The sequence below is a fragment of the Odocoileus virginianus genome, chromosome 8, assembly GCF_023699985.2.
Source record: "Odocoileus virginianus isolate 20LAN1187 ecotype Illinois chromosome 8, Ovbor_1.2, whole genome shotgun sequence".
Lineage (NCBI taxonomy): Eukaryota > Metazoa > Chordata > Mammalia > Artiodactyla > Cervidae > Odocoileus > Odocoileus virginianus.
The window spans coordinates 78707533-78733710 of record NC_069681.1 but is presented as its reverse complement, the minus strand read 5'-3'; the positions used below and the strand labels follow the sequence as shown (position 1 = coordinate 78733710).

General features: G+C 36.7%; 1 protein-coding gene across 2 annotated transcripts in view; it reads right to left on the bottom strand.

Annotated features, from left to right (window-relative positions):
• Positions 1-7142: 7142 nt before the first annotated feature.
• The window catches only part of RFC3 (replication factor C subunit 3), a 215356-nt gene continuing 196320 nt past the window's right edge, over positions 7143-26178 (bottom strand). Inside the window, exons 1-9 of one of the 2 annotated variants that reach the window (XM_020873561.2) lie at positions 20189-20407; positions 17932-18069; positions 17427-17494; positions 16101-16198; positions 13928-14109; positions 12796-12932; positions 12607-12705; positions 8641-8710; positions 7143-7436 (exon numbers count right to left, since the gene is read on the bottom strand). In XM_020873561.2, the coding sequence (XP_020729220.1) occupies positions 7245-7436; positions 8641-8710; positions 12607-12705; positions 12796-12932; positions 13928-14109; positions 16101-16198; positions 17427-17494; positions 17932-18069; positions 20189-20275 (1071 nt within the window). In that variant the 5' untranslated portion in view covers positions 20276-20407 and the 3' untranslated portion in view covers positions 7143-7244. Of the gene's footprint in view, positions 7437-8640; positions 8711-12606; positions 12706-12795; positions 12933-13927; positions 14110-16100; positions 16199-17426; positions 17495-17931; positions 18070-20188; positions 20408-26178 lie in introns of those variants that run through there. The other variant, XM_070471791.1, reaches the window with a different exon arrangement.

Below are 26178 nucleotides of genomic sequence, written 5' to 3'. Positions count from 1 at the left end.
GACAGGCTTTTTTCAGATCCATCTAATTTGGGAAGCAATCTCCTACCCTTAGTTCAATTACAAAATTACATTCCCAGAACAAGGGCTACCAAGACTCTAAGAAAAATCTGATGATGTCTGAGAAAAAAAGAAAATATTCTTGGATTCAACCTACTAGGAAGTCTGTCTTCTAGACTCACTGTCTGGATTCTATGACCTGTTTATTTAAGCCAAAGGAGGAAAATTCTCCCAACAAGAAGCTATTTTGAGACTACACTTTCATTTAGCACTTTCATTTGTATTTACATTTCCCTACATTTACATTTTTGTGAGGGGAAAAAAAAACCTATCTATGCTTCCTCAATCCTCAGAGTGTCATCTGAGGCATCTCTGCCTCCTTGCACATTTAGATTAACTGTAATGGGAGCAGCTCTAATAATAGGACTTCAAGTACTTTTCTTTCACATCCAGCACCTCTTAATTCTATTTTCCCGTTAAGCCTTGGGCCCCTAACACTGCCCCAAGGACAGGTTCTGTGTAGTGACACAAGAGTACCATGTCTCATAAAAAGGTTTTTTTGGTCCTGTGCCACAGTGGCTGTCTCACTGCCTCTGGCTCTGGGACTGCATGGGCAATGAAAGTCACCCCTAGAGAAAAGGTCCCCTACATTCCTGATTTGTTTTGGCTGAAGATCCACCCTGAACAGATTCCTGCACTGAGTGATTCTGATGCTTCTGAAGCTGTGCCCCTGGGGAAACCAGTTTTGAATGTCTCAGTGTCTGAGTAGCTTTTTTGTTCAACTACATCTTTTTCTCAAACACTGGGACATACCATTGGTATTGAATTTCCCTCTGCTATTTCCCTACTTGTTTGAGGAATGCTTTTCGAGTTTCTTAACAATTTAATCTACTTCTTAAAGTGGCCACTTTCCTTCTCTAATCCATGTGGGAACTAATGCTGCTTGCTGAAACTTGGCAACCTCTCTTCTATTTATTTCATCTTTGTGGTCCAGACAGCTATTTTTAAAACTACTCTGAATTCTTCACCATCATCATCGTCGGAGAAGAAATCACCAAGTTCTGGGTTCACTGTGCAAATTTTGTCTACCTTACTCTCAATGAGCTGGGTAATTTCTACCTAGAAAAATTCTTCCATCAGATGACATTTAATCAAATCCTGGACTTGCTCTCTGATTCTCACATCTAGACTTCATCACATTTTTTCTCTACTTTCTTTTCAAATCCTCATTTCAAAAATATATTGACCAAGGTAAGTAAGTTCCCTCAGAGTAATGGGAATTTCTGCCACCCTGTTTCAACACATCATCATCCATTTTTCTATGGAAACCCACCTGAAAAATGTTTTGAATATTTCACAAGGATTTCCTCCCTCAATTCTGCCCCCAATTTTTGTTTTTATAACCACTTGGTATAGCTGTCCTACTCTTTTAAGGAGTAATTCGCCAACTGCTCCAAGTCAGGACCTGTTGCTTTCAGAAGTCACCCCTCAGTGAGTTGGCCTTTCTTGGGGGAATAACTCAGGTCTGCTGTTAGATTCGTTTGAGTTGTAGTGATCATTTCTGATTTAATAACATCTTTTCTTCTTTTCGAGCAGTGGAAATTTGAGTAGTTTCAATCCCCTTTTATATTGGCCTAACCTCATTTTTAAGATGCCATTTTCTTCTTTACTCTTCTTTAAAATAAATTTTAAAATTTCTTCCTCCAGCTTAATTGGTCTGTGTTCCTTTGTTTTTTTAATCTTTCACTGCTTCTGAGTTTGATAATAAAACTAAAGTACACTTTTGAAGCCACTGCTGCTTCTCCTGTTTTCCTAAGCAAATGAATTAAGAGGCAAACAGTTTCAGGCACAGAGAATCTTTGTTTCTCTCTACCTTTGGGTTTGTAATCAAGTCCTTTAGTTGATTTTTCTATTTTAAGGGGATGGTATTTTCTAATAAGGGCTCACGTCCCATATTTGTTCATTCCATCAAATACAGGGACAAGAGTGAAGTGCCAATTTGGGTCTCAGCTATCAAGCCAGGATTCCAAGTTATGACAGTAACATAGAGCCAACTTGAGATTCTGTGATAGGACAGCAAGTCTTAAAAGTTGGAGGAAGTATCACATGAAATCAAGCTTTGTCAGTTCCTCCAGAGGGCCCTCCTTGATCCTGAAGTAGAAAGAGAACATAGAAATTCCAGTCGAGATCATCTAAATAGCCTTGGTATTAACTGTATAAAGCTAGAGCATCTCTGGTGTTCTGTTCACAGGCAGAACTCAGTTGCCTTGAGGTTTATAAGTGGCAGATACTCTTCTAGCCATAAATGTGCCTAAGAGTTGCAAAACTCTTGTCTACAGTGGAATCTTCACCTCAATCAAGGAAAAGTGAGGCCTATGCAGTAAGTTGAGTAAGTCATAAGTTACAGTCACCTGTTAAGCTCAAAATACCTCATGACAGCTAAAGATTCTCAGACTATAGAAGTTCAAAGCCAAGTACAAAAGTATAAAAAACACATTTGGCCTAAAATAAGCTTCTATAAACCAGGAAATTTTTTTAAAGTCCAAGACCCATTGGCAATGTGGGCCCCAGAGGCACAATCTTCTCCCCCTATTTTCTCCCTCAAAATTTTCTTACCTTTGTTTCTCAACGTTGCTGGTGAATAAACCAAATTTGGAGATCTCTGAGGGCCCCTCCCTAATAAATAACACCCTTAATCTATTTTCAGCTTAAAACAAGTTGAAAAGTACAATAAAACCGAAAGGTAGGAGGTCAAATATCACCCTTACTGATAGAGGTCAGGCTGCAGGATACAGTTTGTTAGGGGCTAAGGATGTCCAATGCTAGACATAGATAGATCCTCCTGTATGTATGCAGGAAGCCTGACTAATTAAGGTTTATAACCAAGAACACACACATTCATTCCAAAAATGAAAAAAGTTGGAGCTAAGTCAAGCAGGTTTATTTATTCTTCCCAAAGAAGAATCAAATAAGACACCTGTCTCTCTAAGAGCTGGATGAATAAAGGATAGAAAGAGATCTCAAATAACATTAATACATCTTACTTCACAGGAAGGAAATATCAGAAATGGGGGATAATTATTCCCAGGTAACAATGCCTGGAAACAAGGTTAAATTCTCTGCTCACTGGTTTTCATACTGAGAGCAATTTTTCTCAAGATATTTGTGAATTTTGATAGGATAATATTCTCATATTTAGTTTTTAGTACCATATTGCATTACAGTTTAATAAATCCCACTCCAAATATCAGTGTTTCACAATATCAATGTTAATTCATTTTCATGAAATTTGATATCAGAAAGTCAATTCTGGAATTCAGTCTTCAATTCCACAATTTGGGGAATGTATTCATAGTAGGTCTGTTATTTAAATGTCTGAAAATTGATCTCCCACAAGACTATAGGCCAGATTATTACCTACCAACTAATTTCCCAAAGACTCAACTTCAATAGGAATAAGTGCTTGAAGCATATGTGTAAATGGCTTAAGAATGACCTTACACAAAAATATTTAATGGTTAGATGCATTTTATTATCAACTAAAGAATTCAATATTTGCAAAGCAGGAGACAAGCAGTGGGGAAAAATTAAGAACAAATTTTCCTTTATAATATGAGGAAGTTGACTTCTTCCAATAATTCAAATGTCATTTTCACCTAACCTTTGTGTAAAGACAGCAGATACCTGTGTTATGCACTCAACTTATTCATAAGATATAGCATTACATTTATACACATGTTAACAAGCATTTATTTTCAATGTATAGGTCTTGGGCAGTTTATTAATTTATTACTAAGTATTTTATGATTTTTTGATGTATTATAAATGCAATTATTTAAACCTTATGTTCCAGTAATTTACTTCAATTACATAAAAATACAATTAGTTTCTATATATTGACTTTACATCTTGTAAGCCTGCTAAATTCACTTATTTGTTAAAGGAACTGTTTAAGTTTTTTAGGTAAACAATAATTTCACCTGCTAAAAAAACAATTTTCCTCCATCCTTTTGTTTCCTTATGCCTGTTATTTATTTTTCTTGCCTTATTAAACTGACTAGTTATATACAGGCTAAAAGGCTTGGGAGAAAAATGTAATTACTTGAAATGCAGCAAAAATATAAATGACTAAAGAATGGAGGGATGGATAGATATGTGATAAAGCAAATGCAGTTACACGTCCACTGTTAAATACTGGTATGAATTTTGTCAATTTTTTTTCCAGTTTTTTGTTATGTTGGAAACTTTAATAAGATGATATTAAGGAAAATAAAAACCAAAGCAAGAATCCAATTTTGAGAGAGGGTCGTAGGACAAGAGAGACAAGGATAGAAGACACTGTAGGTTTCTACAGACAGGTGAAAATCAGTAAAATCCAAGGCACAGGATTACAAACAGATGAGCTGCTTCTCTATCAAGAGAAAATACGAATGCACAGAGTAAATAGGACACATACAAATAAACATATGGTAATACAGTTTTGGTAGTTGGCTGATAAGGAGATAAGGTTATCTGCTCTAAATGAAGTTTTGGGAAGGGCATTAGAGACTTGATCAGAGAAACGTTGAGTTTGCTGGGCAGTATTAAGGGCCTATTTCTTGGTTGGTGGCTGTGAGTGTATTAGAGGGGAGTCTGTGCTCACGTGCCTAGACCCAGTTTCTTCACCTACAAAACAGGATAATAAAGGACAACTTCAAGGTTAAGAGAACTAAATAACAGAATGCCCGTAAAGAATCTAACACAGCGCCTCATATGAAGGTACTTAATGTTATTCTGGAAAGACTGTGAAGCTCTTTCCATGCCTACTGCTGTAAATTATTGTGCACGGCTGCACTTCAGGAAGCTGCTAGAGTTTCTTATGCTGCTATCTAACAGAGAAAGTAACTTCAGTAGGCAATCAGCATCAAAAGAGCTGAAACAGGCTCAGAAAGTACCAAGCCACAAACGTACCCTACAGTGTTTGTAACCAGCATTAGGCTGTAATTTAAACATGAGTTAAAGTTTTTAAGGATCACTTTTCCTTTACTGAGAGGAAAGCAACTTATTTTTAAGTCTGCACACTACAATCACCTGATAAAAGAACACCTCATGATAACATTTCAAACTTCTACAAATTTCCATAGGAACTGTAAACAGGAAAGAAACCAAAGAGCAAACTGCTAGTAAAATCTAGCTCATCAATCTAAAAAACATGATATGACTTTCCTGAGAACTAGGTACAAGGAAAACTGCTGCCAAGGGTTGATTTTCTAATTTTTAAGAAATGTGTTTCATGATTTGGAGTGCTATAATTTGGAAATAACATTTAAATTCCTATTACTCAGAGCTGCTATAATTCAAAGTAAAAAACAGTACTTAAGGAAAAAAACATAGCAAGAGGTTGTGTGTGATGCATATTGCACAACTTTTAATATTTTATGTACAAAAATTTGAATTATAAAAACATAAAACTAAAGGGGAGTGACATCAACATCACGGCAACTTAAGATGCACCTCATTTTTGTCTGCTTGCCAACAAGATTTGGCGTCGACCCATGGGCAGAAATGCCTTTGAGAAAGCTGTGGAATCCAGCACCATAAACCAAGGGACCCGAGAGGAATCATGCTCAGTCATTCACTGCATTTCCACGTCTTGGCTAATGTAAACAGTGTTGCTATCAACATTTGCTAAACTTCTAGTTCTGTTCATTTTAAAGAACTATGTAAGATCAGTGATTTACACCCAGAAACCAATGCCTTCACACAACTGTGACATCGAAGAGTTGAGGGAAAAAGAGAATTCAGACGCTGGGATGGCTGAATATGCATGGCAGAAATGTGGAAAGAGGCGAGTTACATAGAAAAGTTCAACAGAAATCTGCATAATGGATGCCTTGCATCTTTGGCTAATTATTAAAGTGCAAATACATTGAGTAAAACCTCACTTTGAGCATTTCTCCAAAGAGAAAAAAACAAGCAAACAACACAATACAACTGGGGAAAGACCTGCTGGAAACTAAACTGAATAATTATCAGAGCTCACATAGGGCTGGAAGACAATGAGTTCTGGTGACTCAGGATACAGGCTTCATTGATCTCTGGAGCATTCAATCTCTGGGACAAACTTTTGACTTCCCTTCCCCCACCCACCCCCCCGCCCCAGCCCCCGGCCCCCACAAATTAGAACAGTCTTAGCTTTCCCAAACCTCACTTTCCCAGTTCTTCTGTTACAATATCAATATCCCTCCTAACATGAAGACAGACTTCCAGTTGGGGCCAGATTAATATCACTTGCTCCCATAAAAAGGCCACCATCGTTCCTCTTAACCTGAACAGTTTTCCAGGTTTAGGTTTTCAGTGAGTGTGTAGCTGTGTCTTTGCCAACTAAACACTTCCTGATTGCTTGGCACCAACTGCTACAAAAGCAGGTCTTCCCAATATTCTTATACAGACTTAGACTTACAGACTTCAAACAGTCATAGACTTTTGTCAAGCAAACCCTTTGTTCCATGAACCAAATTTCTGAATAAAAGTGTTCCAAAGGACAGGACCAACAATACCACAGCATACTTGTTCAAAGAATACTTTCAATACTAATATACCTTTGCTTCAGAACTATATGATGGATATTCTTCAGGACGCTCAAGTATTAATGAAAAGATCTTTATTTTTTAATAGTCAACCTTAGACCAAATCTGAATCACTGAAGTAAAAGCTGGATTTCTACAGTTTTAACAGATATGGTCCATGCAATTTTCTCTATACCCATGCTATGATAATTCAAAATTAATTCCTATATATGCTGCAAAAATAAAATTCTTGGTTGAGGGAAAATATGATTAAAGATAATGACTTGCCAAGCAAAAATTTATGTACCTGTGGCCAAAAATGGTCATCTGGAGGTCAGAAAACAAAAACTGATTTTTTTAGGTAAATTTCCTTCAGCAGGGGAGAGAGTGGATGGAAATGGGAGGATTAATACTGCATACCTGGAAAACATACTTTTAAAGTAAATTAAAATCACGTTCCTAGACTCTACAGTTTCCAGTTGTATCCTTTCAATACACTTCAATAGTACAGGAGCAGTTAACTCAGAGAATAATGATTAATAATTCAGAGGAATTACTACCTTCCCCCTCCAAAAAAAAAAAACAACACAAATAACACATAATTAAATAATGTTAGTTTATTTTACCTGCAGCTCTTCCAATATAAACTGAACGTAAATGATGATACTGAGATACATTAGGAAGAATTACTGAGAGATGTCAGAATATCATGCCTTCCAATCCATCCTCCATGAACTTCTTATAAAGTGCCATAAATTTGGCCACAAATGCTTCCAAGTGATAAATGGCTTTGCTACCCAGTTGCAGACGATGCTCATAGTAAGCTGCCATCTGGGCCACTTCTCCTTTCAGTTGTCCATCGCAATTATGTAAAAGTTCTGAGAGAAGGCCCTAAAGAAAGATAAATAGCAACTTTACAAAGTAATAATTTAAAAAATATTAGCTAAACGTGCTTTACTTTTCTCATTCAAAACGGAAGTGAAACTTAAATACTGATATGTTCTCTTTTTTTATTTTTGATGGACCAGGAGACTTCATCCAAAAGAACATACTATTCTATAGAGTAAAAATGTGATAGTTATCTATCATATTTCAACCTCAAATACTTAAATGTACAAGGGTGCAAAGATTTAAGTACAAAGATGCTTACTGTAGCATTATTAATTATAGTAATCTATAGACAACCTGAAGTCTAACACTTCAGGTTGTAACACAGGGGTTATATCCAAAAAACCTGTATAGTCATACAATGAAATCCCAGTCATGTACCAAAACGAATGAGGCAAATCTCTACTGTCATGAAACAGCATTCATACTACACTACTTAATTTAAAAAGCAAAATAGTGTAAAAGACACTAAAGCTTTGTGAAACATACATATATGGACTCAATTCAATGTGACTTGAAAAGAGGTCTTATGAAAACAGAAGGGGAAACCTTTACTTTTCACTTCATATATTTAGTATCATTTGAATCTTTTCATGTAATTTTAATAAACACAAATAAACAAAAAGTCCTGTATTGCCTAATATGTAACCGTCAATCTTCAATATCTTTCTAGCTAGAGTTGATTAGGTTTAGACCAGACCTAAAGCTGTCCCTCACAAATCACTACCACCTTCTTTAACCTCAATTTTCAAGTGCACTGAGGCTTGCTGTCTAAAATATTAATACTATTCCCTGACTTCTTGCATGGACCCACCTTTCAATCCTTCAAGTTTCAGATTAAACATACCTTCCACAGAAGCCATCACTGACCTTCCATAACTCAGCCCTCCATTTTATCATTTCACCTGGTCACTGCCTTTGTAGTACTTAAACCATTCTGAAAACCTCTTGCTTCTTGTTTCCCATTCCATTTCACCAAAATATAACTTCTCTGAAGAAGGCCCACCTTGTTTCCTTCAACACACCCCTAATGGTGACTGGCACACCTTACAAGCTCCACACAATTTGGACTTTGAGTATCTGCTGAACTAATGAGATGGGCAGAAAGAACTGACAATATATCTTTGTGCAGCAAAAGCCATGATACCACATAATCAAAGCCCAAACTGTATGGTTATAGACAGTTTCAGATTTGAAATCAGAATACCTTCATTATTATTTCAGGAGGAATACAATGAGTTAGAAGCTCATACAGTCTTCCACGAACTTCAAGGAGCCTGAACAAAACAAAACAATACTTTGTGATGAAAACAGGAGATCATTTTTCCAAGTACCTACTGTGCCACCTTTAAGAATTAAACATCCCAATACAAATGTTTTCTTCAATGGCTTATCATATTTAAGATACATATATGGGAGCTTTTCCTAACTTTAGTTCATTTTTCTAAAATAAAATTATAGAACTGTCTTAAAGTCAGACAACATTTATATTCATTTACATACACACACACACACACATCCACACAGTATTTATATGTATACACTGAATGTACAGAAAAGGCTTCACGCATAGTAAGGGTTGAGCTTATTCACACCACGAATTTTTGATGTATTAATGATACATCAAGTAATATTTTTCTTTCCTTCTCCAGATAGATGATACGTAAGAAATGAGAAAATGGTTATGAAAATATTAAATAATGTCTATTACAGTAGAAAATATAACATGAATATAACATAATGCATATAACATATAACATCTCAACTGCAAAGTAAAAAAAAAAAAAAATTATGGCAGAGAAACAAAGCTGTTTTGTCACAGAAGGGGCAGTAACAAGAGGGTAGAGGTGGGCACAAACCAGGCTGGCTAAGTGAATATGGCCATTTGTTGGAGGGCTCTGTAAGCTCACAATTCTAGGCCCTTCTCATAACATTTTCAGGAAGAAAAAGGGTTAATGAGGGAAATATACATGTAAAATATTACAACAGCAAGAAGTGACAAATTTTAAGTATATATACAAAAGTAACTTAATCTTTCAAAATATAATTACCTACCCCTAAAGAAAAAATCATTCTGAATCTTTACCAAAATAAGATCACACTATGTTCTATATTTCAGATCAATCAGGGAAGTGATTTTTAAAAGATCTCTTCAAAGTAGAAGTTAAGACCCTCTTCCTGAGATTCCAGGAGTATGAAGTTGTGCCACAATGAAACTAAATGAGGTAAGTGAAAAAAAAGACTAGCATTTTTTAAGCAACTGCTATGCACAAGACACTATGACAATAATTTAACTCAGTCACCACACCAACTATGGTGAGGCATTATCTCCATTTTTTTTTTAAAGAAAAAACTAAGGCCTGGATGGTTTAAATAAACTGACAAAGTTGACCACAGCAGAGCCATGATATAAGCACAGATCTGTCTTAGCCCATACCCTTCCAGTGTCTGCCAAAGCATCTATTTAATCTCTTTATCTGTATGAGGTTCACTGCAGTACACTATTTCTCACAAACACAAGTCTCTTTCACTGAAGAGAACATGAGGTTCACAGAGGTTAAGCTTCCAGCAAAACTTATGTAGTTGAAGCAGCATTACCTGAAGTCTGATTCCAAAGGCCTTAATGTCTCTTGGACATGGCAGTATACACCCCAAATCTGATTCTTAACATATAAATGACAGATGGTATGAAATTATTTTAATAATGATGCATATAGCTTATATCTGAAAAGCTGATTCACAATATATTTACCTATAAAACTGTACTATAACAATACTGTGTGCATTTCACACATGTTCTCATGCTTCTCTTAGTCTGAGTTCATTTCTAATATGATTTCATTTCTAAAAAATTAATATATTCTACATTATTAAGCCTGTCATTATCTCTTGGAGGTTACAAGTAGTAATGATTATCTCTTGGAGGTTACAAGTGATAATGAGTACAAATTATTCTGTCAGAGAAACATGGTATTCTAGAACTGCCTCTGCCTCTTACTAACCAAATGTCCCTGAAAAAAGCAACAATCTCCCAAAGAATCAGTTTTCTATCTGTAAGATGGTAAAAATGCATTCTTCATAGGACTGTTATACGAATTAAATGAAATAGTGTAAATGTCAGCATAATAACTGCTCATCAGATATAAGCTGCTATTCACATGAGAAAGGTGGAGCAGAGAACCTGCCTGCAAAGGCAGGAGATGCAAGAGATGTAGGTTCGGATCCCTGGGTCGGAAGATCCCCGGAGAAGAAAATGGCAACTCACTCCAGTATTCTTGCCTAGAAAATTCCACAGACAGAGAAGCTTGCAGGGCTACAGTCTACAGGGTCAAAAAGAGTCGGACACCACGGAGCACATATCACAGACACATATCACATTAGAAAATAAGAAATTTTCTAAGATGTAAGACTATAAATATTATAATGAGACTACAAGGTAAAAAAATCAGGAGTCACTGGTACTGTGCGGACCAATGCTCAAAACGACACTGGCCATCCTAGTACTTCTGGACAGCTTCAAGGCTTTCGGAAATGAAGAGGAATATTTTGTTTTAGACACACAATGGCATCAAATCCAAATCTGTTAATCTAAATAGGGAACAGCAGCACTTCTTCTCGGACAAACTCATTTATGAGCTGTCAAAATTTGTTTGGAAACTGGAGGAACAGGCAGCAGCAGCAGAATTAAGAAAAGTAATAATCAAGTCTTAAAAATACATTTAATAATGTCAAATATTGCAACATCTGTACCTAAATCTCTTTAAGAGTGGGAAAGTTCAACTATTATCAGCTATTTTTCTTCTTCAAAATCAGAACAAAAACAAGAAAGGTCACCTTTGGTGTGGAAATATTTTATGACAGTAAAAAGCTCCTAAGACATGCTTCATTTGAATTTTATTTCCTTAAAACTTGAGATTTCTTCACTACCTGACATTTACAAAATGGAATGCACACTTTTTCCTAAAATTAAGGTTTCTTAAGAATCTACTTAAAACATCTGGCACTTTTCAAAAACTATTTCAACTAAAATAAATGAAGAGGAATTCAATGCAAACTTTGATAAAATATTAAGTACCAATTTCCTATAACCATTCACCTCCTCTAATCTACTATGGTCATCCTACAGTACATATTGTAACTTCCTTTGAAGAATTTCTTATAAAAATAACAATTCTCAGATATACCACCCAAGAGGAGAAACACAGTATATTCCTTCTCCCAATTATGTTCACGTAAACCAGGGAAGCTTACATTTCAGTGGTTGCACTCAGTCTAGTCTGTTTCCTAAAATAATGAATAACCCTCTCTAAAGTCCAAAGATGGTTTCTCATTTCAGACAGGCAAAAAAAGTAGGAGACTGTGTCTCAGTGAGCATATGGGACCATCACCAGACTTTCCAAAAGTACCAAGCCTTAAGACTGTCATTCTTGATTTGGAGAAGAGCCAACTGCCCTCCTCAATCAAAGTCATACCAATTCCAACAGGCTGTGGTTGAAGTGCGTTCATATAGTCTACTACTGAGTAAGAGACCCAAGAATAAACAGAAACATCTGTGCAGCAAATATGCACAGAACACTTCCTACACACTGGCGGCGCATACATAGTGTTATTCTTAACAGAGCCTGTCATCACATATGAGCACGGGGTCTTCTAGTTCCCAAACCACTATCACACAATCTCTCTTCATTATACAAATAAAAAAGCTGAAGCTCTAAATTTATAAAGTTACCTGCTTAAGGACACTTAGCTAAAAATTAGTAGAACTAGAAGTCTACCCAAGGTCTAGTGTCTTTCTATAACACATCAATTACAAAGTTATACACTGTCATCTTCAATATTAGAAAGCTAGACACATCATGCTATGCATTAATATTAAATCACCCAAGATTCTGAGGGGAAAAAAAAAGCCTTAAACTTCCAAAATTTGTTTCAATTTATGTGTAAGTTCCATACTTACATGCCAGTAGCTTTTTAAAAGCCATGATATCATACACCAACTATTCTGAAACATTAAATGTCTAAAATCCTACTTTTTCTTTAGAAGTATAGTATTTTATAATTTAATTATAATGCCAAATGGCATGGTATCAGTATAAAACAGCTAATCTGGAACTTAGAATATCTGTACTATCTCAGTGATCAAACTTTTATGGTGATCTTTTATAGTGGTTACCTCTGTGGAGTTTGTTGACTGACAATAGCATTGGCAGTCTCCCTCAGATACACCTCCCAATCTGTTTCAGGGATTTCTTGATCTGCAGTAAAAGGATATCTACATGACAAAAAGAGAACACAGTAAATTAAATGAAAGTGGGCTGATATCACAACATGATTCCTGTGGTAACTGACCCTTTTTACTCACTGTTGCACTCTGCAGGCTTCACACATAAGCAGAGCTTTTCTGAGATTTCTGCAGGACTTCTCTGCAAGTCTATGAGCCAGTTGTGGAGGAAGATTTAGACCCTCCTTCTTACACACAGTAGATAACACATGGCAAATCTACAAATAAAATAATTAACATAAATGAACAATCTATCAAACTACATGCTGAGACGATTTCTGTTAAGAATATTGTTACAGAACCCCAACTTTTCTTTTTTTTGGTCACTACCCTACCTTAATCCACTGTTCCTTCAGCAGGAAGCCAGGAGTCTAAACTTAGCTATCAGGTAGAGTCAGCAACTAGATGGGCACCTGGAGAAAGATCTGGTCCCAGTTCCATGCCTGTCAACCTCCTCGAGGCAGCAGGAAGTTGGAGACACAGGGCCTCAGGTTGGTGGCAAAGACACTGCTCACAAGGCTGCCAAGTTGAGCTGCACAAGCCTAACTGGACACAACTCAGGCACTAAGATGTGAATGGTACTCATAGGAGAGACGTAACCTGGTGGTCCTGCTGCTTTATAGACATTTTAAACTCTATCACTCTCAAAATCTTTACAAGTGAAATTCACAATATACAGTGTCACGTATTATCCCTATTTTGCATCAAACCACCCCAAACCTATTAACAGCAGAAACTCACTTATTGTGAGAAACTGGCATTTTTACTGATAGCTATTAAGAGCGATAAAGGAAAAAAAATACACGTTATGGTGATTCAGACTAACTTTGGTCTCTGAACTAGGGACTAGGAATTCCTAAATCATCTTCTTACAAAATCTATTTCCTGAATATTCAAGTCTCTTCTATAAGCCAATTAAGTCAGGCTGAGGTAGAAGCTACTACATAACTTGCTTTTCCTTAGTTTCATAAAATCCACAATTACTACCTATTTAAAGTAAAAGATGATTTAAAGAAGAGAACGTTTTCTATGTACTGGTATCTGGTGTTTACTACTATACAGATAATGGTTTGAGTCAGCACCTAGGCCACAGCCATTTCTGAACTGCTGACATAGTTCACTATGTTTTTGCAAAGACAAACACAGTAGGGATGTACACACAATATGCATGGAATCTGAACTGAATTCTTCTGAAAAATTTAACTTGACTTACATCTTCAATGCTGGGAGCAGGCACACGAACTGCAAGGCACCTACTACGAATAGGTGGTATCACTTTAGATGTAGAATTGCAACACAAGATCAATCTGCAGGTGGACATATACTTTTCCATGGTTCTGCGCAAAGCATGTTGAGCATCTTTAGTAAGTTTGTCAACTTCTGTCAATAACACAACTGAGTCAAGGAGAAACAAAACAAACTTTGAGTATTTATCTTTCTCATTATTCAGAGTGAAATCCTAAATAGTAAGCCTAATATACTACTTTTCCCTTTGGAGAAGACATACAAAAGTTATAGGTATGGTGGGAGTAATTTATTTTTATTTAAAAAAATTCTAAGATCAAACAAGCCTAAGAAACACTAGGCTAATGAAGTTAAAGAAGTTATTTTGTTGCAGAATCTACTGCAGTCTTTATTATACTTATATGCAATAAAAATCACCAAAACAAGGATATATTGTGCTGCATTCACCCAAAATATTTCACTCAGGAGTGTATTTCTGTAGAAAATCTTAGCATTCTAAGGAATATACTTTGGAAAACACTGTCACAAGAGATGTGGCAAATAAGGGATAAAGATATCTGGTTACTTGTATAATAAGATTCTACCTGGTCATAATCAAGGATTGGCCTTAAAGTGTTTAAGAAATTCAGTCTACAGGGACTGAATCCAACTGTTGCATTGTATTAAATTACTTCAAGAAGATGACAGTGGTAGCAGTGCAGCATTTGAATCTCTCCTATAAAAGAACAGATTCCAAGATCTAAGACAACATTTACATCGAAACTAGGTGACAAGCTGTCCCCAAGAACCCTAAATATAAGTAAGTGAGAACAAGAAACTACGTGTGGGAGGAAGTGGCTAGGATCCACCAGCTTTTTGATATCTTCAGAACAGTAGAACCTTAAATCACCCACAAAAGCACACTGGATATATGGGTCAATCTGAGAACAGCATCCATAGTGTTCAATTCATGGACAAGAGCTAAGGGACCTTGATGCAATAAGATCTGACAGAGCAGCAGACTGAAAATAACAAAATGAAGCTCTCTTCCAAGACAATGCTTCCCAATGACAAGTTCTGGAAATCGAACCCAAACTGACTAGAATAGGAATATAAAGACAAGGAAATCGATCACAATATCTGACAAGGATAGCAGTAAAAAAATAATGCAAACCTAAATCACTGCTAAGCAGGAAACAGCAAAATATTTTAAAAACTGTAGTGAGGTTTATTCCAGAAATACAAAGCAGTTTCATTAGACGATCCAGTAAGATAATAATGAGAACTAAGGAGAAAAATTACATGACCACATTCATGGGTACAGAAGAATATTTGAAAATAAAAAAAAATTTCTATTTTGAAATGTAGAGATTAAGCGGAAAAGAAATAAGCTGGAATACGTAAGATGATTCACAAAACAGTAAAATGACCAATGAAAAAAGAGATAAAATTATCACATTCACTAAAGAAAAAGTACAGCTTACTTTCTCCACTAAAACTGACAAGGATTAAAAATAATTATCCAGTATTGATAAATGTTAAAATGGGCATTCTTAAACACTGCTGGCAGTAGCACAAATCTCTATCTTTTTTCAAATGAAGAATTTGGCAAAATATATCAAAAGCATTAAATATTGGCATATCTATCAAAAAACCTGTTGTAAAAATATATGGTGTTATGCACATAATACTGGAAATGTTAACAGTAACGGTCTCTGGATGGTGGGATTATAGCTGATTTGAATTTTCTTTTGTTTAGCTAAATATTTTATAATGAACATATAACTTTGGTTCAAAGAATCATTATTTTTAAATCATGCAATTCCCTATTTTAAAGTGTTTTTCCATTACTCATCTAAATATTTTACTAATTCTATTTTACTAATTCTAAAATAACAAACAGGTGGCACAAATAGTTCTCTTTCTGCCACAAGTCAACTTCATTAGACTATAAACTCGTAGGAGCACAGAGATTATGTTTCTCTTCTTCACTTTTACATATTTAAAAAAAAAAAAAGGTGGCATAGTGGTTGGCATAGAACAGATTAATAAATATTTGCTAAATGGTTGGAATTTACATTCCTCATTACATTTTCCTCTTATACCCACTGCTTATAATTTAAGTGTCTGCGTCATCCAAAAAAAAAAAAATTATCACATACCTTTAAAATCTTTTTGAGAGCTTGTTTCAAGTTGCTGTGACTGTGCCACTGTTTTCAACATCTCCTGAATTACAACCCGATCACTATTTCCAGCATCACTACACAAAATAAAAATAGTGGTAAATATATACACGTAAATATTTAATAAGTACTAGCTATTATTCGTAAGCTAAGAAAAATGTTGAAGATCTTCAGTGATTAAAATTTTAAGCAAACTGAGTGACACTACATTCACAAAACTAAAAGTGAAATGTTTTAGGATCACTAAACATACTCCTATACTCTACTACAATTTGATTAAAAACTGAAAACACCAAGCATGTTCTTAATATTAAGTTTATTGCCACTTAAAAAGAACTACAGCTATTAACAGTATCAAATACTTTGACACTTCTGTATCCACTATAACCACTATAGTTAATACCTAGTCACAGCTAATTTCTTAGCTATCTACAACTATTCAAAATATAAAAATAACTTGTTAAAACAAACTTGATCTGTATTCTTCTTCTCCATCCCCAAAACAGCAAAGGTGTGAGAACAAGCCTAGACAAGTTGTTCCAGTACCAGCAGATTCAAGGTCTTAGAAAGGGGATGGGATAAGCAAATGGAGTTCAGGATACAAAACAGAACTCTGTAAGCTGTTGACTTATAGGCATTACAAGTCATTTATATCAATATCATTGCTTTAACACTTAAGCCCTGCACCTCACAAACCAAAATAAGTCACCTGGTTAATTTAGGCTGAATGTCAATTCCAAACACCTGAAAAACAAAAAGCTTAATCTCCAATTGACTATTCGTGCTACAAAGAACTCTTAATGAGGAAAAGAGGGCAAAGAAATCAGCTTTAGTTTATTTTCCCAAACAGCCATCAAGTCTTTCTCAATATTATTAGATCAATATACCCTCTAATCAAAAAACTGAACAAAAATGGAAAAAATGAACTAGTAATCCTAATCCACTTTGTAAAATATTTTCTCATGCATTTACAAACTTTTTAGACATACTTTGCTCACCAGTTCTGAATAAGTCAATATAAGAAAAACTTACTGACTATTCAAAGTACTTTGTGTAACACACAGAGCTCTATAGAGCAGGAAAACTTAATTATCAAAAATATTTGACTTGGAGGAGGGGTCTCAGAGAGAAGGGAAAGTGGAAAGGTTCTAGGCTCCCTATTTCACACAGGGCAGCTTCATTTTTATCTGTTTTATATTTTGTCTCTCCATACATGATTTTCGTATCAAAAAAGCATTCTACTCTTTAAAAATGTCTGAACACCACTATTCTAAAAATGCTTATTTCTACGTAGTAGCCACTTACCTAGGATTAACTTCAAGGTGGTAATTGCTTGCAATAGTGCTAATTTCAATTTTCTTTTTAGATGGAGTCTGTGGACAAAGATAATAGTTTTAATGTTTATTGGCTATTTCTCCTATTATCTGTATTTCACTGTTTTTCTAATTATATAAACACTTTATGTTTACTATAAAAATAAAACTTTAGATAATCACCACTAATGTTAGCCCTATTCTTAATGCACAGGTAGACATACGTTTTTATATACATTAGGTCATATCGCACATCCTGTTTCTAGTGGATCACTTTTATCCTTTACCTCCAGAAACCTCCAACCATCCCCAGTTATTAGCAGATCATCATTATAAACAATCTGCATATGTCCTTTCACAGCCTGCTCCACAATAATACACAAAAAATAAACACATACTATTAATAACACATTATTGTATAGTTTCTTATAAAAATTGTTTTTAAAAGAGGTAATCATATATATATATTTCTCTCTGTTTCAAAGTGAAATGCTTACTGTGATGGTCTGATGTTCAATTCTCAATTTTTCCACTCCAACACCATAAAGTTCACGTAGAATACACATAATTCTTGTCTTCTTTCCAGCACCTGATGGTCCATACACTAACAGATGAGGAAAGTCACCACATTGCACCTGGAATAAAAAGGAGAAGGCATTTTCCCTAAAGAAGCCATTGCTCCTATGTGTAGAAACTACTTTTTATGTATGAAATATTTTGTGTCTCTACGAAAGTTTGAAAATATGTGTGTGTGAATGAACATAGAGACAGACATATCTTTAACTATGAAATCGATATTCCCCTGGGATTAATGCTATATAACTTATATATCTAGCACAGTACATGTAAGATACAACACTATATGCTAGAAAGCAAGAAATCCCAAACCTGGCTATCAGATGTGCTAAAAAAAACTTTTAATAAAAGACTGATTCCAGGACTCCATCTACAAGATTAAGATTCAGTAATGGAGACTGTGATGCCTGCCGTAGTTTGCACTTCTACAAAGAGTCCCTTTGATAGGAAATGAGTGCATTTGGTTTTATTCGGAAGGTAAAGGAAAATTTTGTAGGGGAGAAGGAAAGCAAAGGGGGGAAAGGCAGCCAACAAGTGTTATCAACTTAAATACCACTCTGGACATCTGGAGCTTGATCCTGCTGGGGATACACCTGAAGCCAGTGTGAAAATACATTACAGTATTAAACCACCCAAGGAATGGGGAAGCTGGAGTATGATACATTCAGTTCAGTTCAGTCACCCAGCTGTGTCCGACTCTTTGCGACTCCATGAATCGCAGCACGCCAGGCCTCCCTGTCCATCACCAGCTTCCGGAATTTACCCAAACTTATGTCCATTGAGTCAGTGATGCCATCCAGCCATCTCATCCTCTGTCGTCCCCTTCTCCTCCTGCCCCCAATCCTTCCCAGCATCAAGGTCTTTTCCAATGAGTCAACTCATCCCATCAGGTGGCCGCCAAAGTATTGGACTGAGCTTCAGCAGCAGTCCTTCCAATGAACACCCAGGACTGATCTCCTTTAGGATGGACTGGTTGGATCTCCTTGCAGTCCAAGGGACTCTCAAGAGTCTTCTCCAACACCACAGTTCAAAAGCATCAATTCTTTGGTGCTCAGCTTTCTTCACAGTCCAACTCCCACATCCATACATGACTACTGGAAAAACCATAGCCTTGACTAGACGGACCTTTGTTGGCAAAGTAATGTCTATGCTTTTTAATGCTATCTAGGTTGATCATAACTTTCCTTCCAAGGAGTAAGCGTCTTTTAATTTCATGGTTGCAATCACCATCTGCAGTGATTCTGAACACTACCTCTCCTCAAACCTTTGCTAGCTTGGGAAAGAAAACGGGGGAGAAGGCGTTAATTCCCTGGCATTTCAAGTCTGCTTAGAGGTATCAGCAAGAAAAAGCCTCCAGCAAGTGCAGATGCTGGGAGCTGGAAATCAGGTCTGCGTAATCTCACAAGTTAAGAGCAAGAGAATGGAGTAGGCCGCTAACAATTCTATATCACAGAACAAGACTATGTGTTTTAAATATGTTCACAGGTGATTCTGATGCTCAGTCAGGCCTGGGGATCAGTGCTGTGAAGCTTATAAAGATGACAAGAACACAGACCTTAACTTCAGATGCATAAAATCTTGTGGAGTGTAACTTTATAAATAACCATTTAAAAATAAATATCAACAGAAGTGCTGTTAAGTGAACTTTAATATTTTACAAACTTATCTATCGCTGGCACTGAAAGAAAAAAGTGTCAAGGAAAGGAACTATTCACCTAATACAGTGCATGGAAAAAGGAGGTGCTCCACAAATACAGCCTTCATTTTTTAAATTTCGAACTCAGCAAAAATAAAAGTTATGCTGCAAGTGTTTCACAGTTTTATTAAGTTGAAAATTAAAACGTAAACAGGTGAGTGCTTTAATCTATTAACTCAAGACTAACATACTAAATCTCTGCCCAAATATTTATTCCAAATCCTATACAATAAAAAACGGGACAAAGAAAATAAAACATATCCCATGGTTAAGAAAATCAAAGAGGAGAGTCCTCAGGGAGACTTTGTTTGCAAGCACAGTCCCCGGCCCCACAGTCTGTCCCGGTCCCTGTTTTACTTTTCTGCACAGCACCTGACACTTTCTAAAGCCGGAGAGCGAAGCTCCGCTCGTGAGGGGCGCGAGACCCCAGAGGGGCGCACCTCCCCTCCCCCGGCTCTCTCCGCCCCGTCCCGCCGACTCACCAGGTTGCGCAGCTGGGCCGCCTGCTCCTTGTGATAGTCCAGCTGTCCCAAGGAGCAAGGCCGGTATTTGTCCACCCAGAGGCTCATTCCAGCCCGAGTTCCGAGGGTCAGAGGCTCGAATGTCCCGCGCGGGCGCGATGTGTGTCCCCCCAATACACTCGCAAACAAGTTTTCCCGCGATCTCCAAATCTCGCGACATCACTACCGGCTTGTTCCCGTAGTTAGGGACGGAAAGACTACGGAAGCCTAGTTTGGACAGAATTGGTCTCAATGTCGGAACCGCCTACTTATTAATGTTCATTGTTTCATTTAATAATTTACTCTTTGCTCTCACCCTTATCATAGTACAGGAATTATTAAGCAAAACTGGAAAATTGGCTCTGATACTCTAGGAGTCAAATCCTAGAGTACTTCAGAGAAACCGCCCTTCTGAACTCGCTTCATTCGTTCATTCATTCACTCGTTCCTTCCACTGAAACCTACCAACTATTTACATTGTGGAGTTCTATATTTGGCACCAGAATATATCGGCTTGGGACTTGTCTCACGTGGCAGGGACCAAAACAAGCTCTATTGAGTAAACAGCTAAAATTAAGATCTAATCTTCATTACCTTTCCTGACCTCCATTTCTCAAGATTCTTACTGAGTTTAAAGCTAAGGAATCTGAAAGGTCGCGAAAAAGCTACAGAAATGTGACCACTCAAACTGCACCTCTTAAATGCACTTCTCTCCATGTATGTAATTTTAATTACGTGTTTAACTTACCCTTTTACTTTACATATTGTTCAGAATCCTAAATACTGCAACGGGTCAGGAATTAATTTACAATATGTGTAACCTTCTATCAAGGTCCCTCCCTCATTCACTTATGACACAAGAATTTATTGTATTCTCTGAATCATCATAATTTACTGAATTATTCATATGTGCAGGAAATTACTCGGCACAATTAATAACAACATCAAATAAAAGACACAGTCTTTATTCCCAAAGAACTTTTGAAACAACCTGGTAGACCTCTACCTTAAGACCTTTCCACTTAGGATTTCATCCCAGTGCACTTCTCTGGGGCAAACCTGTAACTGGTTCTTGCCAGAATCAGGAGTAAGGTTCTTCTTCAGGCTGGATCTAATTTTGTTTCTTTGAAGAGGAAGAAATTTCATGGTTGCAAGAAGCTGAGAGACCAGTTAAGGTCATAAAAGGATATATGTAACTTTGGCTTTACCCCTGTGCTAATGAGTTTTCTTCTCTTTTCATATACTTGGACAGATTTGGACCTTCTTTTTCAGAGAGCATACCCAGAAAAATTTGCTGGTATCCCGGCCTCTATTTATTCAATAAAAATGAGAAAGTTCTGACCCTTTTTCTTATAATTTGTTCTCTGATTGTCAATGATCAATTATAATTGGTAAATATAACTTATAATAAAGCATCAGTTATAATCCCATTCCCTCATTTAACACAGGACTAATAGGCAGATCCCTTTCTGCACTTTAGAAATAAAATTAAATACTAAGTTAGAGAAAATTTTGAAGAGATTATGAATGGTAAATTCATAGTAAATTATGGCAGAGACAATGCTCTGTATTCACCAAACCTCTTTCCTGTTCCTCCCGGGGACAAGGATGCTTTCTCCAGCTTCCTCAGTAATTAGTGGAATTATGTGACTGAGTCCTGGCCAATAGAAAGTAGGTCTGTAACGATGAATCCTATCTCCATTCCTATCCAATTTAAACTCCTGGGTTCTCCTGCATACTTTCTCTGTTCATTGGCCAGTTAGATGCAGAAAATCCAGAGGAGGGTTTTGAGGCTCTCGGGGACAGTTGAGGCCCTTGATAGTAGGAAACCAAGTTTCTGCATCTTAGGCCAGAGTGATCCACCCTCTCCCCCAAACAAAGTGGGTAGTTTATGCGGGAAAAGATCAAATGAATCATCAGTGAGAGATTGAGAAAAGTAAAACAGAGGATTACATAAAGCCAGAGCACCCTGTATTATCAAGATCACTTCCAGGGGCAACTGGGGCTTGACCCCTCTGGGGACTTTTTGAGGAATGTATAGAGTATATCTTTGAATCATCTATTTAGGAGGGCTGGGGAGAAGTTCTTATACCCTACTGGTTGAGGTTTGCTCCCCTGAGGATGATAATTCACAACACACAGTTCTATACTGGGCCTGTGTACTAAGTAGGACCCTGCTTGTGCCCATGTTGTCAAAGGACAAGAATCTGACCATTTTTTTCTTATCCATCATCTGTTTTCTCATCCACTTATGCTCCAAGAACACAGGTATTAATGAGCTTGAGCTATTTTTAAGTGTACAATTCAGTAGCATTAAGTACATTTATTCACATTGTTGTACAATCATCACTGTTATCTGTCTCCAGAAACTTTTCTTCATCCCAAACTGCAGTTCTGCACATATTAAAAGTAACTCCCAGTGCTGGTAATCCCCAGGCTATGACAACCAGCATTCTACTTTCTGTCCTCTATAAATTTGACTAATCGGGGTACCTTTATAAGTGGAGCCATATAGTATTTATCTTTGCATGTTTGGTTTATTTTAGGTACTTTAATGCCTTTAAAGTTCATCAATGTTGTAACATATATCAGAATTTCATTTCTTTCAAGGCTGAATAACATTCCATTGTAGGTATATACCATAATTTGTTTATCTACTTATCCATCAATAGACATTTGGGTTGTTTTAATCTTTTGGCTTCTGTGAATGATACTACTATGAACATTAGTGTGCAAATATCTGTTCAAGCTTCTGATTCCAGATTCTCTGGGGCAAATGGCCATAAGTGGAATTGCTACAGTATATGGTAATTCCATGTTTAATTTGTTGAGTAGCTCCCTCAGTGTTTTTCATGACAGTTGTGTCATTTTATGTTCCCACCAGCAATACACTGAGGTTATAGTACCTCCACATCCTCATCAACCAGTAAGCCTTTTTAATTTTTGCCATTCTGGTGGGTTCATGGAAGAATACCTAATGGTGTTGAGCATTTTATCACGTGCCTACTGGATATCAGAATATTCTTTTATAAAATGCTATTCAAGGTTTTGCGTTTTTTTACTAGTATGTCTCTTTCTTAATGACTTGTTTCTTTTCAAACATATGTATTATAGATATCTTTTTCTATGTGTAACTTGGCTTTGAACTCTCTTAATGATTTCTTTTAATGAACAGAAGTTCTTAATTTTACTGTAGTTTAATGCGTATTGGAGGAGGAAATGGCAACCCACTCCAGTATTCTTGCCTGGAGAATCCCATGGACAGAAGAGCCTGGTAGGCTACAGTCCAACGGGTCGCAAAGAGTCGGACACGACTAAGTAACTAACACTTAGGGTGTATTGTTTTGAAAAGATGTTTAGTGCATATTGTTTTAAAAATCTTAACTAAGATTCCATTTGGGATTGCTAGTTACAAGTATTTAAGCCCATATTTGAATACTGTACATTTCATCTCTTTGATCTTAGGTATCATAAAATATAAATGGTCCCACTTGAGCACATTACAAACCTGTCACCCATTTTACTCAATCCTTTATATATGAAGCTGTAATTTCAAAAGTGAAAAAGCACTTTTATCCGCATGATTTAACGGTGATATATATTTAACATATCTTCAATTGCCCTTGCTACCTTCCTGAAAGGTAATATATTAAAACTAAAAATAGTCACTCATAGCTGTTAAAAGGGAGGATTTATTTTACATGAAATGGCATAAAAAACCAAGCACAACTTTAAAAACACAAAATGTGATTAAATATCTGGTATAAAAAGAAGGCAGTGCCTCTATTCCTTTGAGGTTCTATGGCTCTTGTTCTGATATTACTTCATCCTAATGTTTTAGAAATGAGTAGTCTGTAACCTCTGAGAAAGGGACCTAGAAATCAGGATATCCCACGGTAGAAGAGAGCAAGAGGGCATTGTACACAACAGCGCAGGAAAGTCCCAGGCAACAGTGGCAGAGCCAGTGTGGCAGACGAGCTGTTTAGCCTGCAGCAGGAGGATGGCTATCTCCAGAAGAGGAAATTAGTATCTGATGTGCTCACACATCCTGAGATGAGATTTATACATATGCAAGAGAGTCTGGGAATAAATTAGCAAGAGGTACACTAAAAGCTAACCAAAGAGAAAACAGGGCAGTTACCAAGAGTCGGGAACATAAAATTTATATAAAAGGAATATGTAGTATCTAAAAAAAGGAAATGTTATAGCATTTTATCATGTGGCTCAGTTGTGCATAACACGTATTCAGAATAGTAAGAACACCATATACTTATCTAACCAGGAATTACGATATAAATGTACTGGGAGGGGAAGTGTGTCTAGGTGTGAGAAGGGAGGGATGTAAAAGAGATATGACTTCACTTTCTATAGTAGGCAATCAGCAGCTAAATTTTCAAAATCAAGAAACCTCAGTATGTATTATTAAGAAATATAGAGTTAACACCAATACACACACACACACATGCACACACACACACAAAGAGTTGAAAGTGTTTTTTTCTGGGAAGCAGAAATAAGGTGGTTGAGCAGAGATCAGGAACAGGGATCCTATTTTGCATAACAAGCACTATGGAACCCTTAACATTTTCACTATGTAATTTGAAAAGTAAAGTTTAAGTCAATACAGTGATTAAAACAAAGTGAACCCAAAGAATGTACTGGCCTCTAATGCCACACAAAGTGAAGTTATTTCTTTTGCTAATAGTTTTGAAAGGGACTTCTAGGGAGACCCACCTAATCAGGTAGGTCAGGAAAGGTTTCTTTGGGAAAGTAACATTTAGGATGAAGCTTGAGCAGTGGAATGAGTCAGAAAGGGAGAAGAAGAGTATTTTAGAATAAAGGACTAAGACTTGCTTGGGCCCTGAATAGGGAAGCTTCCAGGGTCATACTGAAATACTTGTTCGGCCAAAGAGGAGTGAACATGGAGGAAAAAGGCATGAGAAGAGGCTGAACAGGCCAAGAAAGAGACTACGCTGAGTAGTCCTCCTGGTTTTAATGAGGATCTTTCTGGCCTATGTCCTGAATCATCTCCAGTTACCTCCTCACAGGTAAGGTAATAGGATTAAACTGGTTATTCTCAACTCAAACATCCAAATGGTTCTAAAACCCTGGGCAGTCTCCCCAGGGATTTTCGCAGTGATGAAAAGCTCTCTGCTGGGCATCCGGGCATGACTTCACCTCACCCCTGACTTCACCTTAGCTCCTAGTTTGATTCTGGGTGAATGGACTCAACCGCAAAATTAAAGCCTGGGCTACATAACTCCTAAGGGCCCTGCAAGCCCTAACACTCTTTTCACCTTCCACTTTTCTCTGTATTTTTGCCGAAAGGAAGAATTCCCTGTCTTTAAATAATTCACATTTTTGTGTGAAACTCCTTCTTTTACCATAATCTTTATCAGCTCCTAAATGTCCCAGTTTTTGAGATATTTCTACAAAATGGAACAGCATACCAGGGAATGTTGGTTTTAGCAACTGGAACGTGGAGATGATAGTCTAGGATGCCTGCCAGTCTGTTATGATAGCTTTAGATCAGTTTATTGCAACAATTTTTGGAAAATATAGATTTGTTTTTTTCTCTCAGAAATTATTATATTTTATTAACTAGATAAAATAATTTAACAACATTATTATGCTTTTCCTGTAATCACAGTAGCTCATTAACTGATATTATTTGATGTGTTCTTCCTGATTTCCATATATCCTCTACATTCCTCTTTATAGGAGTTACAAACCAAAATGCTAGCATGGTATAGACAGCTAAATGCAAGATCTAAGCTTTGGGAGAATAAAACAGGGGGAGAAGGCAGAAAGTTTCTTCCCACCAAAAGGGGATGGCAGGCCCTCAGCTTCACTTGATCACCCACAAGCAGGATCTTGAACCACTAGTGATAGAACTTCAAGTGTTTTGAAAGAAGCTCCAAGTCCATATTTCTTTTCTGTACAGTTCAGTTCAGTTCAGTCCAGTCACTCAG